Here is a 16,082-nt window from a genome sequence, read left to right as displayed (position 1 = left end):
AATAAACGGAAGCGAGTGTGAGAAGTGTAGAGAGCGCCAGCTTTTAAACAACATTTTTGCATTTTATTATTAGTACTAATTATTACTTTTTTTTAGATATATAGTACTTGTAGCATATAAATACAATGTTGCAATATTGTATTAGGTTTAGCTTGTTGGCGAAATTTGTCTCATTTAGTAGCAGGTGGTGCCGTATATTAATTTCTAATCATAATTACTAGTTTATTCTATCTATTATTGTTTATTTCATAAACTGTATTTAGTATATTTGCTTTTATTTGAAATTACATAATTGCTGTAGTTGTACATATGAAATTTAGACTAAATGTTGTACTAAAGAAATCCACATTTCTTGTTTGCTATTGGAGTATACACTGCCTACGCGGTTATAGCCGGAAATCCACATTTACATTCATGAAATTTCAAATAAAGTTGTCTGCCCCCTAAAGATTCTCATTTCCAAAACATATAATATAACGAATAGTTAAGGCAATATTTTCAACTAATAGTAGTCGCCAGAACTTACTTATAGATATTGTGATATTCTTCCAAGGGTGAAAAAATTAAATTTGTGAGCAAATAAAACAAAATACGTGAAAGAAATTGTAGTTATTTGTGTATTTCACTTCCTTGGCCCTAACATCTATGCAAAAAAGTATACATTGTGACAAAAAAGCACCAGAAAATTTTAATTAAATTCCCCGCGTAAATAATATCTAAAAAAAATACATTCTGCTATGTTGGTAGGACTGTCCTTAATGCATAAATACGAGTGCGGTCTATAAAACAAGCGCCTTGTGATTTTTAAAATGGATAAAAATATCAAAGAAAGAATTTGTCTCAAATTTGATATTTCTAATCAAATTAAGTGTGCGGAATCGTTGCGAATGTTGGAAAAGGCTTACAGTGATTCAATTTTATCAAAAACTCAAGCCTAGGAGTGGTACAAAGCCTGCGGAGACGGTCGAGAGATCGTCTGGATAACCTTCGGCTTCTTTAACTGATGAAAATATTAATTAAAGTGAATGATATGTTGCTTGAAAATAAGGCAAATCGTCAAGCAAGTGTTAGAGAGATGGCAAGAGCGCCTAAAATCTCTCCCGCGTCTGTTTTAATGATTTTGGTAGATATTTTGGGTAATTTGGTCTTGCTGGAGTCGTCCCGATAAAACTGAACTTTTTCAAAAAGAGTACCGTACAGGTCTCTTTGGAAATGCTGATCGTGAGAATTCCAATCTCACATGCATAAGTGTATTACAAATAGTGGAGATTACTCTGAAGGCGACAAAATAGATATTGGCATTTAGAACTTTCAGCATTTTTTTGTCACAATAAAGTCACAGTAAGAAGCGAGCGGGGAAATATTATATCTAAATCTGGAATCGAAGGAGCGATAAAAGAGCAATTGATACCACATATTGACACATTGATGCTTGCCGCAGAAGAAATCTGAAATTCTGAGATTTTATTAACATCATTTTAGTATATTTTTGCTAAATAAGATAGTTTATACAATATTTTGGATTCTCGAAAATAAATTCATAAATATACATATATATTATTTTAATGCTCCTTAGTGTGTAGCAGGCAAAATTGATATTTTTTATTGAAAAATTTAAAAAAATTAAATTTAATAAAAATTAAAAATAAATTTCTCAATTTTTTAATTGAAAATATAATTAAAAAATGAAAATTAAATTTTTATGCATCTTATTATTTTAATTTTTAATTTTTATTAAATTTAATGTACAAATTTTCAATTAAAAAATTCTCAACCTCGCCTTTCCAATTGAATGCTTTATTTTTAATGAATGATGTACACAAACGCGAAAAATTGTTAATTCTAAAACAATTTCTATTCTTAGTTCTAATATATATTTAAGATCAAAAATTTGTTTGTTTTTTAATCCAGTATTTGGGATTAGAAATTAAAAAAAAATTTAGTCCGGTTTGTGGGGTCAATTTTTTTCATATACTTTAATTCAAATTTTAATTAAATCATTTCTTAATGCAGTATTTGCAACCCCGGCAGCAGGTGACAATGGAATTATATCTGTTATTAAATCAAATAGGAAATCTCGTAGTCAAATGAAATATAATTTTTGATTTATTAGCGGGTATTTACGAATAAAAATAAGCAGGTCATTCTTATCAGGTCTGAACTTTTAGAATAATTTCAAGAAATCTATAAATTTTCGATTAAATAGTGTATTATTATAATGCACTATACTTATTCGGTTATACTCGTTTTTGTTGAAACTCAATTGATTCATCACTAACTCTATATCTTATAACGCCATTTAATTCTTAAACAAATAGTTATAGTACATTTTTTCAATTACATTTAATTAATTTTAATTACTTCAGCTATATTATTATATACACATGTACTTAGTTTTTTTCTGTATACACAGGAACCGGAAGGTACTTCAGACTCTAAATGTCTGTTTTTATTTTATACAAACTTAATCAACTTTTAATAGTTTGGTATGAAAAAAAACTAACAACGACTAGCTTTACACGCTTTCCACCTCCATCGCTTCAATTATCACACTTACATATTTTGAAACTCATACCCAAAATCAAACCTTGCCTATTTACTTGAACAGTCGCCGCACTGTTAATTATTTCACAAATAAATCCTTTAAAGTTGAACAGAGCGACGCCTCGCAGGTGTCCTTTGAGTCATCCTCGTCCGCCTTACCGAACCAATTTAGTGTCGAACGTACTGCATTCGTTGCCTGACTTTGTGCGCTTCGACCGCTACGTTTACCTGAGTCCTTACTCAATAGACCACTCGACTTGGTGTTACTAGTTTTTGGTGAACTACCCGAACTACCGGAAGGTCCCGATACCGATCCTTTTCGAAGGAAACCCTCGATTGCCGAACCAATCACAGTCGCGTCAACAATTGTACCTTTTGTCGTATCCGCCCAACTTTTTTGCTTGCTCCGTGGCACCAATTTCGGTTTGCTCTCACGTAACACATCTTTTGCTTGCAAACGTTTTAACATATCTTCGGAGAGTGCCATAGCAGTACTTTTGCTACGTATGCTCTTCTTGCGTGCCATCGGTTGGTGGCGTTTCTCAAACCAACCGGAAAGAGCGGCTGAGCTATTGTCTTGTGCATTGCTTACCAACTGTTTGGCATTGTTGAGAATAGAAACATCGAAACTGTTCGAACGCGTAGAGCGACCTGCATTGGGATCGAGCAGATTTGATGACGAACTACTGGTTGCTGCAGCACCACCTGCCGCTGTTAAACCACCACTTGTTGTTGGTTTTGTTTTAGCGGTGGCACCAGTTGAGCTAGCGCTCGTAGACGATGGCAAAACTACTGTCGGTATAGTATCCTCGCATTTGTTGATCTCGATGGCTGACGAGGTGAGTGCGCTAAAAATGGAAGTGCTTAGTAGACCGCCACTCTTCTTACGTTTTGTGGAGGAACGATTGCTACCCGGTTGTAAAATGCATGGTGAAATGATTGCAGGGTGTTCCGAGGCGCGTCTCATGTTAGGTGCTGGTGAGGTACCACCGGAAACACATTCCGAATACCGGCGATTTGTATATCGCTGCGGTGTTCCACCACCAACTTCATCTAATGTTTGCACTTCACACACCTTTTCGCTGCTTGTATTCCATAGTTTCATGCGTGCCTTACGTGATTGTACTATGTCGTCCATTATGTCCAATTGTAGGTTGTGTATACTGCCAATGGGATCTGTGGATGGTGGTCCAGTTGAGGTTTTGCTTTCGCGGCGAGAGTTCAGTACTCGGCTGGTGAGATGGAAAAAAGGTTGAACAGTTAAATTATAGTGGCACATGTACACTACACAACAAACAAGCAACCCCCTTCCCCAACTCACCTGCTACCCGCTGGATAAGCGGCAACTGATTCACGGCGTGAGCGACCAAATAATGTTGTTGGCACTTTAGAGATCGTTACTACTGAGTGACGTCGTCCGGATGGAGCTGGTGCCTGTGACAGTGTGGCTAGGAAAGCGGCTTCTTTAGGTGATGGGCCAGAGCCTTCACCACCACGCTCTGATAAGCGACGCACCTGACTTGCAGTGATGCCCTCAGTGACCTGTTGTGAGGGTAAAGAATGCTTTCGTCCTTCACGTGGATCTCGCCATGGTGAGAGTAAATATGGATTTACGGGTGAGTCAATGTCCAAACTAGCTTTATTCGATGGTGTTTCTGAGCTATCGCGATCTTCCTCTTCGACCAACTGTGACTCCTCGACCACAATAAGTGGTTCCTGCTTTCCTACAGACCCAAAACGGGAAAACGATGAACGACGCATACGGAATGTGTCTAAAAAGTAGGAATGTAAAGAAGATTTAGTTAAAGTAAATGTTTAGAAAGGAAGTCAGGTCTAGTTAACCTTGTAATTCTAAAAAAGTAAATCTTTTAGCTGTATCAAGCTTACGGTTGGACCATTTTACAAAATTTAGCACCTCGAACTCCCTAATAATACGGATATAATCTGAATATATTGGGTTAAACAGGTAGCCGAAAAATATTAAGTTTTGTAATAATAATTCTATGTTTTTTACCGATTACTAAGCAGTTCTTACTCAATATATCCGAAAGCGGTGGTCGAAAAGAAAATAACTTATGAATAGTACACAGCCTTTCTCAGCCATAAGCAATATAACTGTACGTTTCCGTATCCACATCTTTCTACTAAATCAAAATTTGCGGCCTTTTCGATCATTTTTGTTTACCGAACACCAAATAATTCTGGCTTAATATCTCGGAAGAGGGTGGACGGAGAGTTTGTTTTAAAAATTCCTGTGCTTGGATCTTCGCTCGTGCTTTTTTTGGGTAAAAATTTCTGATCTGACCAAAATAGGCGGAACAGAGATTTTAAAATGGCCCCATAACTCGATCATTTCAAGCAGATTTTTTTTAAGTAACTCTTAAACCTAAACGGAAATGTATTTTTGAAAATATCCTAGTGAGTTGGCAGTCAGATGTGAATTATTCTAAGCTTTTCAGGGAATAGGACGGATATTCGTTTCTGATTTAGGAGTTATTTCAAAAAATATGCTAGAAGAAGAGTTAGTCGCAGGAATTTTTAAAACAATTTTCTGGCTACCGGGTTTTAAGATATTAAGCAAGAACTGTTTGGTGTCATTTTGATTTTTCGTTAGTCCGATGGGTGAAGTGTTTACATGTAAGAATGTGGCATATGGCATATATGTATTATTCTAAAATTTTCTTCCTGTCATTTTTGGTCAGGAATTTCTTCTGGATTTTGAAAACCACTGTTCACGATATTCGCCTTTTTAAGTAAGGCTTTATAGAATTTTCATAGACAGTATGTAATAAAAAAGCTATGGAAATTCCATACAGCCTTAATTAAAAAGGCGAATATCTCGAGAAGTATTAATGATAGCGATTTTGAACTCGAATCTTTTTTGTAGCAAATAAACCCTACAAGTTTGGCATGTACATTTTTTCTATAGCTCTTGTAATTTACGAGATATATACAAAAAATTGTGAATTTAGTCGAAAAATCAGGTTTAGAGCCCCGTACTATCTCGCCGGTGTGAGTTTCGCCTTTGTCGCAGTGGACACTTTTGTAGAGTGTTCAATTCTGAGGAGTATACATATGTCTAAAGTCAAAGCGGTGCCATAAAATGCCTCTGAGCTTTAGAAATGTAAAGATAAAAAACACGATTGTCGTGTATTTTCAATGGAAAATTTTTACATGCCTTGGTCCAGTCCTCAATGTTAATATTAAGGGCTCAAATTTTCAGGGAATTTTTTTAGGGTATTTCCAAGAAATTTCATGATGGGACTGAAAAAAATGAATAGTTAAAAAAAAACACCCTAATGTGCATGGTCTACCGCTGCTTCTATTCTCAAATACAGTTTCTAGAAAATGAAATTTTTTCTCCTTTGTTTCTAAATATAGGCAAGTTTTATCAAGATTTTCTTCGAAAACGTGTTATTTGATGTAATGTGGTCCACGTAAAGGGCCTTGACTGAAAAAACTTTTAACACCTCATTAAATGTTATTTGAGTATGCTATAGGGTTGACGGCCTATATTAAAGTGTTCTAAGTAGAATATAGTATGTGCTACTGGTATAAATTGTAATTGAATTTCCAAAATATAGTACATCTTGTTTCACTACTTTATTGAAAATCTAAACTAAACGTTATTTTGGAAAAAATAAAATAGACACTCACCCATTTTGATAAATTTATAGAATCCTTATATACTCCAGCTTAATCTGTAAATAAAAAAAATAGAATTCATATTAAGATTTTAAATATTTATTTAAAAAAATAGTTTTGGGAGTTTAATGGAAAATATACTTTTTAATATCAAAAAATTGGGAAATTTCTTTTGAAAGTTTATTTTATAAGATTTGCTAGTGTTGCAAGTAAATTATTCAAGAAAGAAGTTCCATTAAATTTTGTGTGCAGAATCAAGTATCAGGTGCCAAAATGTTCAGAATGTTGGAAAAGGCGTTCGGTGATAATTGTTTGTCGCGAGCAAGTGTTTTCGATTGTTACATTGATGATCAACACGTCAATAAAATAAAGGAATTGCGGCACGATTCGTTCCAAAATTACTAAAGTTTTTCGAAAAACAGCGTTGCGCTAACGTCTTTGAAACCCTACCCTTCGTCAACCACGATGTCACGAAACATATTATTACTACCGATGAGTCTTGGATATATGCTTACGGTCTGGAAACAGATAATTAATCGACCGAATATCGTGGCAAAGGTGAGTCGAAGCCGAAAAAAACACCTCAAAGCGGGTAAAAAATCAAAGTTATGCTGATAGTCCTCTTCGATTATCGAGTTATGGTGCACTCAGAATGCCTTCCGACCGGCCAAACTGTTCAATTAGCAAGGAACATTATTTGCCTGTTATGCGTCGTTTGCGCGAAGCTATTCGTGACAATAGGCCTGAATTATGGGCCAACCACACTTGGTTTTTGCTTCACGATAATGCACCGTCGTATCATGGATAGATTCTTCGTGAGTTTTTCGCGAATGTTTTGTGCCGTAACTACGGTGTAACTACTGGCTTTCAACAAACTCAAACGACCGCTCCGTTTTGAGTCAATTGAATGCACGGTGGATGACTTTGCTTGTAATAAGGTTAATTTCCAAATAAATTAATTGTGAAATTATTTTTAGAACTCTTCAGTTAATTTTCAAAAACTTGTTATGAATAATTTTATTTTCTCGCTTTGCTATCAGAATAATCTTCTCCTAGTTTTATATCTACATATAATATAAAATATATGTAATTTAAATATAGAAGTTAACAAGCCTAAAACCGTTACCAAAGCAACACAACAGTTCCTGACTAACTAATTACAATCCACTTGCATCCCCCGTTCTACTGAAGGCAATTACCTCTCTGTCACTTGTTGTTAACTAATATTTAACGAGGAAAATTTCGCTTGCAGCTCGCCAACACTCATCGCAATGGATGATATTTCGCCAACTTGGCAAGGATCCAATTTTCGCTGGCAAAGCAAATTTGGCATGCAACAAGTAGAAAACTTGTGGACTGGCTCACATAAGTAAATAATCAAAATGTACATATAGATCTGCTCATATTACTGCGCACTGATATGTATGTAGCAGATATATTAGGGTGGGTAAAAGAAACTGATTATTTTTTCGCTTGCTACCTTGAAAGATAGGTTCTTATATACCTCTAAAAAGTCTGAGCTCTTAATTGCAATAGGACGGTCCTCCGCCTTACAGTTTTTTGTTGCTACAGAGTATAATAGTTTTTAACACCTAACGGTTGTACGTATCACTTAAAACTAAGCGCGATAGATATAGGGTTATACATGTATATAAAAAAACGTTAGATGAATATAATTATAACACTTTGTATCAACCGATCACAAATGTATAAAAAAATGGAAACTCCCAGTCGGAGGATCTTCTAATTACAATTAAAATATAAGTATGTATAAGTACTTGGAGAGAGCGAAAAAAGTTCGAATTTTTTACCCACCCTAATATACGGCATATTATTTAATACATACGTATGAGCTCCAGTGTAAGTGGGTTAAGTTCATTGCTTGAGAAGCAGAAGCTTGAGTGTAATAGAGAGATGCTGAAATTATATTAAAAGCTGTGAACATGGTCCCAAGGAGATACAAGTGTTTACTGCTTTGGAACAGATTGGCAAGCAAGTTAACTGACTTGTGCAATAATAACAACAACTACTTTGTTGTAATTGCAACAACTTTAGTAAGAACAGAAACTCATTGACGTTTTAACTGTCTTAATTAAAATTATGTGTATGAAGTTCACGCAAGTGAGGAAAGTTCTCTGATCGCCATTCACTTGGGAGTGGCCAGAAACGATTCTTTTACACATGGCTCAAGCAGCTCACTACTTCCGGTCTTTGACCAAGTATCCTCTGGGTAGCCTAAGAACATCCGTTCGAAGGTGAGCTAAGGTGAGAAGGCGAAACATTCCCTACAAGGGTTGTGCGCTGGGCTTGGGACCCGCCACGTAAAAAAAAAAAAACAATGAAAACGTTCCAGCATAAGAAGATTCATCAAGCTACCTGGCTGTCTCCGGATCGAAAAACTACCAACCAGATCGATCATGTTGTGATAGATGGAAGACACGTCTCCAGTGTTTTAGATGTGCGTGCGCTCCGAGGTCCTAACATCGACTCGGATCACTATCTTGTTGCAGCCAAGATACGCACTCGCCTCTGTGCAGCAAAAAACGCACGTCAACAAACACAAGGAAGGTTTGACGTCGAGAAGCTGCAATCACAACAGACAGCCGAACGATTTTCTACTCGGCTTGCACTCCTGCTCTCTGAGAGCACTAGTCAACAACTTGGTATAAGGGAACTGTGGGACGGCATTTCAAATTCCTTACGTACAGCTGCAACCGAAACCATTGGTTTTCGGAAAGAGCAAAAGAACAGCTGGTACGACGAGGAGTGCCGTGTCGCAGCGGAGAGAAAACAGGCTGCCTACCTCGCAACGTTACGATCGACCACTACACGTGCGGGATGGGATAGATACCGAGAGTTGAAGAGGGAAGCGAGACGCATTTGCAGACAGAAGAAGAAAGAGGCCGAAATGCGTGAGTACGAAGAGCTTGATAAGCTGGCCGACAGGCGTAATGCTCGAAAATTCTACGAAAAAATGCGGCGGCTTACAGAAGGTTTCAAGACCGGAGCATACTCTTGTAGAACCCCCAAAGGTGATCTAGTCACTGATGCCCAGAGCATAGTTAAATTATGGAGGGAACACTTCTCCAGCCTGCTGAATGGCAGTGAACGCACAACACCAGGAGAAGGAGAACCCGATTCCCCAATCGATGACGATGGAGCAGACGTTCCATTACCGGACCATGAAGAAGTTCGAATAGCAATTGCCCGCCTCAAGAACAACAAAGCGGCAGGGGCCGACGGACTACCGGCCGAGCTATTCAAACACGGCGGCGAAGAACTAATAGGGAGCATGCATCAGCTTCTTTGTAAAATATGGTCGGACGAGAGCATGCCCAACGATTGGAATTTAAGTGTGCTATGCCCAATCCATAAAAAAGGAGACCCCACAATCTGCGCCAACTACCGTGGGATTAGCCTCCTCAACATCGCATATAAGGTTCTATCGAGCGTATTGTGTGAAAGATTAAAGCCCACCGTCAACAAACTGATTGGACCTTATCAGTGTGGTTTCAGACCTGGAAAATCAACAACCGACCAGATATTCACCATGCGCCAAATCTTGGAAAAGACCCGTGAAAGGAGAATCGACACACACCACCTCTTCGTCGATTTCAAAGCTGCTTTCGACAGCACGAAAAGGAGCTGCCTTTATGCCGCGATGTCTGAATTTGGTATCCCCGCAAAACTAATACGGCTGTGTAAACTGACGTTGAACAACACGAAAAGCTCCGTCAGGATCGGGAAGGACCTCTCCGAGCCGTTCGATACCAAACGAGGTTTCAGACAAGGCGACTCCCTATCGTGCGACTTCTTCAACCTGCTCCTGGAGAAAGTAATTCGAGCTGCAGAACTAAACAGAGAAGGTACCATCTTCTATAAGAGTGTACAGCTGTTGGCGTATGCCGACGATATTGACATCATCGGCCTCAACACCCGCGCCGTTAGTTCTGCTTTCTCTAGGCTGGACAAGGAAGCACAGAAAATGGGTCTGGTAGTGAACGAGGGCAAAACGAAATATCTCCTGTCATCAAACAAACAGTCGTCGCACTCGCGACTTGGCTCTCACGTCACTGTTGACAGTCATAACTTTGAAGTTGTAGATAATTTCGTCTATTTAGGAACTAGCATTAACACCACTAATAATGTCAGCCTGGAAATCCAACGCAGGATTGCTCTTGCCAACAGGTGCTACTTCGGACTGAGTAGGCAATTGAAAAGTAAAGTCCTCTCTCGACGAACAAAAGCTAAACTCTATAAGTCGCTCATAATTCCCGTCCTGCTATATGGTGCAGAGGCTTGGGCGATGACAGCAACCGATGAGTCGACGTTACGAGTTTTCGAGAGAAAAATTCTGCGAAAGATTTATGGTCCTTTGCGCATTGGCCACGGCGAATATCGCATCCGATGGAACGATGAGCTGTACGAGATATATGACGACATTGACATAGTTCAGCGAATTAAAAGACAGCGGCTACGCTGGCTAGGTCATGTTGTCCGGATGGATGAAAACACTCCAGCTCAGAAAGTATTCGACGCAGTACCCGCCGGGGGAAGCAGAGGAAGAGGAAGACCTCCACTCCGTTGGAAGGACCAAGTGGAGAAGGACCTGGCTTCGCTTGGAATATCCAATTGGCGCCACGCAGCGAAAAGAAGAAACGACTGGCGCGCTGTTGTTAACTCGGCTATAATCGCGTAAGCGGTGTCTACGCCAATTAAGAAGAAGAATTAAAATTAATTCAGAAATCTATATTTAAACAAAACAGAAAAAAGGGGACAATAAGTAAGAAAGGGTATAACCGAACATTTTATACTCTGCAACTTGCAACGATTAAAGCCGGGGCAATACTTTTAGGTACATAAGTTTTGTTAGCTATACGAAAAAAAACTAAAATAATTTTACCTGCAGAATATTGTAGAAGAAAATCGAAATTCGAATTTTAGAAAAAAGGAAAAATAACTGTAAAAAATCCCATTTTATCAGAAAGCAAACGAAGCATATTGCAAATTGATTTTTAAACAATTTGAGAAGATATTGAGAAAGTGTCAAAAAGGGTTCGAGCACTAACGTCAATGATTGATAACTTTGCTTTCTTGACCCTCGTTAGCGACAAACTTTCAATGTGAAGGGATCTTCTTTCAATTAAATGTCTTTCTGACATTCACATACTCGTTTACAATACTTATCTATCCATGATATGGCGTTTATATGTCTCGCCTTATATCTGTTTTGTCGACACTTAATGTCAAGTGTAGCAAACAATAATGAAAAATGGTTGAATTTTGTTGATGTCTACCCACATGCTCACCAACACTCACTTTTCCGTGAACCGGCCAACAATTTCTATCGTCCTTAGTAATATGCTGGTTCTATACCCGTATTGTTTATCTCCAGTGTTTTCGACTTTTTGCCCGCGACAGCAACAGCGTCCATTAATCACACACCAGCATGCTGTAATTAGTGACAAACAGCAAGTGCTGGCCGTCACCATACTTGAAATTTTTATGGCTGCATGTCAGACTTGAAATAAAAATCGCAATTTTCACCAAAGCGAAGGAGGAAAGAGAAAATTGTAAATGAAAAGAAGTCTGCTTCAAACGTAAAAAAAAGTTCTCAATCATGTCAGGTGTCGTAAATATGCGAATTAGTTACTTATCAATTAACTAAGTATGTTAGTTAATTATGCAATAACGGGTGATTCAAGTAGAGTTAATTTTTCAGTATTGTTTGGCATTTTATCAAAGAAAGACTAAGGCCTGAACAACTTTAACAAAACGGTTCACTTTATTTCGAAAATTCACAATCTGTAAAGACTGTGTTTCGGGGCTTCGCCCACATTCACAAAACAAAACGATGTGGGCAAAGTTTTGAGAATCTTTCGAGAACTTCTTCTGCAGAGACTTCAAAGTCATGAAGCGTGTGCAGCAAAGCCAGGCCGTTCAAACTTGAAGCATGTTTGTCCTCAGCCAAGTTTTCCTGCAGCGATGTGTTGAAAAACGGTGTTCAGAGCTTGCATTCGTCACAGGAAGTGTGCAGAATATGCGAAGAAAACTATGAATTATGGGGTATAAGTCTCCATCGTAGGTCTTCAACGTTTCCAATGCAATAGACAGTAACTTGTTGTCTTTTGACTTTTGCTTCTGCCCCAATGGCATTGCCAGTGATCAAGTTCACCTTTGAGCTTCAAACGTCGCAAGATGTTGTCATTATCCAAAAAGCCTTTGAATTTACCTATCAAGCAGTAAATCCAATTTTCCATTTCTTTGGTTTCCAAAACGCATTCTTTTTCTAGAAGCAGCAAACTCAGTTGAAATCCATCTAATATTTCTCTTGAAAAGCGCGTCTTCAAATCTTCGCCGATTGTATCCAACAGAGGTATATGAACTGAGACCTTGTAGTATTCCTCTCAAGTTCTCACGCAGAAATTTTCGTGTTTTGTTTGTCGGCCGCATATTATTGGCTTTTCTTCGTCAACTTTCAGTTCTGCTGCCGTTTTTTTTCGTGCCGGGGTAAATTTCCACATTTCTAATCTATAATAACCTTAACAAATACAAAATATTTTTCACAATAATTTAATTTAGCTTCAACAGTTTGTATGGCAGCTATATGCTTAAATGAACCGATCTAAACGTTTTTTTCGGAGATTTTACCGTTTCTTTAAACAATAATTCATGCCAAATTCTTTGACGATATTTCGCCAAATCAAAAAGTTTTTCACACAAGTACTTGATTATACAACACCACTAGAATATTGTCCTAAATTTTAAAGTGTCTTTGTAGGCAGTTGGCAAGATTTCTCGCAAATTCATTAAATTTTGAGATACAATCCTTAAAGACTTGGACGAAGATTTTTTTTGCGATTACAACCATTTGAAAAAAAAAATATGAAAATGCCTGCCAAAAATGCAATTATCGGGTTTTTCACTTTTTCCAAGTTCTAAGTTAGCGTTTTAGCACGTATTTTTTACTTTAGATGACCATGTAAAGAAGGTTACTGAAAGTTGTGTCACAGTGGCCGAGTTTAAGATATTTTTTTTCCAAAAACTTTAGAATTTCTTTGTTAATAATGTATGTTTTTAACATAGAAATAACATAACATAAACAGTATTTTATATACACAATTATAAAAGGTATATTTCATATATACTTTATCATATATAAATATAATTAATGTGATAATGGTTTTTTTTTCATATTCCAGGAACTTCGCAGGCCTTGGCGCTGACTTTTGGAAAGTTCTGATAGACTCCATCCGCATATTCGTTGAACAGTATAAAGTCAAAAATACTGTATTGACAAACCAGTGGCTGGAAGCATAATTAGTTTTACCAAAATTTGACATCATGTGTAAATTAGGCGAGCCGAGGGAACACAATCATGAAGGCGGTTTGGACATCCACTCAGAAGGTTTTATTGTACGTTGAGTTGACACACGCCTAAAAAATCATTTTTCACCATTGACATATGCAAATTTAAACTTGACGCATCGTCATCCGATGCCCGGGTTGACTAACTCTTCACACCCGCTTATATGCAAAAAGCGCTGCAGCACGCTGATTACTGACAAGTATTACACGTCAATCAACTCACATGTGGAGAAGCTGCGTATCATTATATCACATCTCTGCATTTAGTTGTAATTAATACTGTTTTCAAAATAAACAATAATAAAATAATATGTGAAAAAAGATCATGAAAACACACTAAACATAGTGTAAAATAACGAAAATGAACATTTATTGCAGAAATCATGTATGGCATTTTTAAGTACAAACTAATAATATAAAAATAAAAATTATTGAAATAAAAAAATATTTTTTTATATTTTACTATATTATTCAATTTTTCGAAACAGACTCAATTCCGCTCAAATTGACACCAAAATCATCAAAATCGGCTAAGATTTGCCGAAATTATGAAAAAAATTCTTTAGTCTTCGTTTCTTTCATTTTTCCAAAACTCCTCTTCAATCCCGTCAATTTGACACCAAATTCTTCAAAATCGGTTAAGATTGCCGAAATTGTAAAAAAGTCAAAAACTTCTCTCAAATCCCTTTAATTTGAGACCAAAATCGTCAAGATCGGTTAAGATTTGCCAAAATTACGAATAATTTCTCTATTCTACATTTTTTCCAAAACTCCTCTCAAATCCCTTTAATTTGACACCAAAATCATCAAAATCAGTTAAGATTTCCCGAAATTATGAAAAAATCGCCATTTTCTTCGTTTTTTCCAATTTTCAAAAACTCCTCTCAAATCCCTTTAATTTGAGACCAAAATCGTCAAGATCGGTTAAGATTTGCCAAAATTACGAATAATTTCTCTATTCTACATTTTTTCCAAAACTCCTCTCAAATCCCTTTAATTTGACACCAAAATCATCAAAATCAGTTAAGATTTGCCGAAATTATGAAAAAATCGCCATTTTCTTCGTTTTTTCCAATTTTCCTCTCAAATCCCTCTTTTGAGACAAAATCCTCAAGATTTAAGATTTGCCAAAACTCACATTTTTTTCAAAAACTCCTCTCAAATCCCTTTAATTTAAGACCAAAATCGTCAAGATCAGTAAGAAATTGTCGAATTTACGAAAAATCGCCATTTTCTTAATTTCTTCCAATTTTCTAAAACTCCTTTAAAACCCCTCTAGTTTGACACCAAAATCATTAAAATCGGTTAAGATTTGCCGAAATTACGAAAAAATCCAATCTGGTCACCCCAGCACATGGCGGCGCATCCAAAATTTGCGTTTCACCAAATCGCCAATTTGCACCAGGCACCCAGAATCGCCCAGTAGGTAGCTGCCGCAAAAAAAAATTTTTTTCTGTAGCCTACCCCAAAGGCGCTGTAGGAGCTGCGTTACCGGCATATGCAGGATAACCGGAACTGATGGCTGATGCCACATTTACGTGAATAACTTCCGTAATTCAGCACCGATTTCGATCGTTCAGGCACCAAATGAAAGGGCAAGCGTGCAGCTACACGATCAAATACAAAAAAATTATAACAAACTACAACTACAAGATATTTTTGGAAGCAAATTTATCGAAGCAACTGTATGACAAAAAACTGAAAATTTGATCTTATAAACAAAGATGAAAGGATCTTCGTACTACCAATCACTAGAAGCACGCTTCATAAGTGTATTCTGTTAACGGCAACATTTCAACTACAACACATTCGTAATTATTGCGTGTTTTTGAATAGCTTCTTTATAGCTGAATTCCCATGCTTACGTAACAGATGAAAGTAAGCCATAATACTTATGTTTTCTAGAAGCTATCACCTTTCATTTGCCACCAAAATCATTGAAATCGGATGGGTTTTACCCGAACGCGACAAGTACTTATCGCGCACGCAACTACAGGAAATGGTGGATAATGCAGTACTAATGCATACCAATCGCATATTCGCTATAACTTTGGTAAAATTTCGCCGATTTCAATGATTTTGGTGGCAAATGAAAGGTGATAGCTTCTAGAAAACATAAGTATTATGGCTTACTTTCATCTGTTACGTAAGCATGGCAATTCAGCTAGAAAGAAGCTATTCGAAAACATGTAATAACTTCGAATGTATTGCAGTTGAAATGTTGCCATTAACAGAATATACTTATGAAGCATATTACTAGTGATTGGTAATACGAATACCCTTTCATCTTTGTTTGTAAGTATCAAATTTTCAGTTTTTTATCATACAGTTGCTTCGATACATTTGCTTCAAAAAATATCTTGTAGTTGTAGTTTGTTATAATTTTTTTGTATTTGATCGTGTAGCTGCACGCTTGCCCTTTCATTTGGTGCCTGAACGATCGAAATCGGTGCTGAATTACGGAAGTTATTCAAGTAAATGTGGCATCAGCCATCAGTTCCGGTTATCCTGCATATGCCGGTAAC

General features: G+C 37.0%; 2 protein-coding genes across 2 annotated transcripts in view; one reads left to right on the top strand and one right to left on the bottom strand.

The window, feature by feature from the left end:
• The window catches only part of LOC126759849 (uncharacterized), a 690,051-nt gene that overhangs the window by 344,174 nt on the left and 329,795 nt on the right, over window positions 1-16,082 (top strand). Inside the window, exon 6 of the mRNA XM_050475014.1 lies at window positions 13,392-13,467. The gene's annotated coding sequence lies outside the window, so the exon portion shown is untranslated. The remainder of the gene's footprint in view (window positions 1-13,391; window positions 13,468-16,082) is intronic.
• Window positions 1,702-6,252, bottom strand: LOC126759839 (uncharacterized). The gene is made up of 3 exons (XM_050474996.1): window positions 6,202-6,252; window positions 3,866-4,316; window positions 1,702-3,776 (listed from the first exon to the last, which is right to left on the bottom strand). Exons 1-3 carry the CDS (start codon window positions 6,203-6,205, stop codon window positions 2,624-2,626), a joined length of 1,608 nt encoding a protein of 535 aa, XP_050330953.1. The 5' UTR covers window positions 6,206-6,252; the 3' UTR covers window positions 1,702-2,623.

This window comes from Bactrocera neohumeralis, chromosome 5 (genome assembly GCF_024586455.1).
Source record: "Bactrocera neohumeralis isolate Rockhampton chromosome 5, APGP_CSIRO_Bneo_wtdbg2-racon-allhic-juicebox.fasta_v2, whole genome shotgun sequence".
Classification (NCBI taxonomy): Eukaryota; Metazoa; Arthropoda; class Insecta; order Diptera; family Tephritidae; genus Bactrocera; species Bactrocera neohumeralis.
The sequence above is the reverse complement of the archived record's forward strand: the minus strand, read 5'-3'. Positions and strand labels throughout refer to the sequence as shown.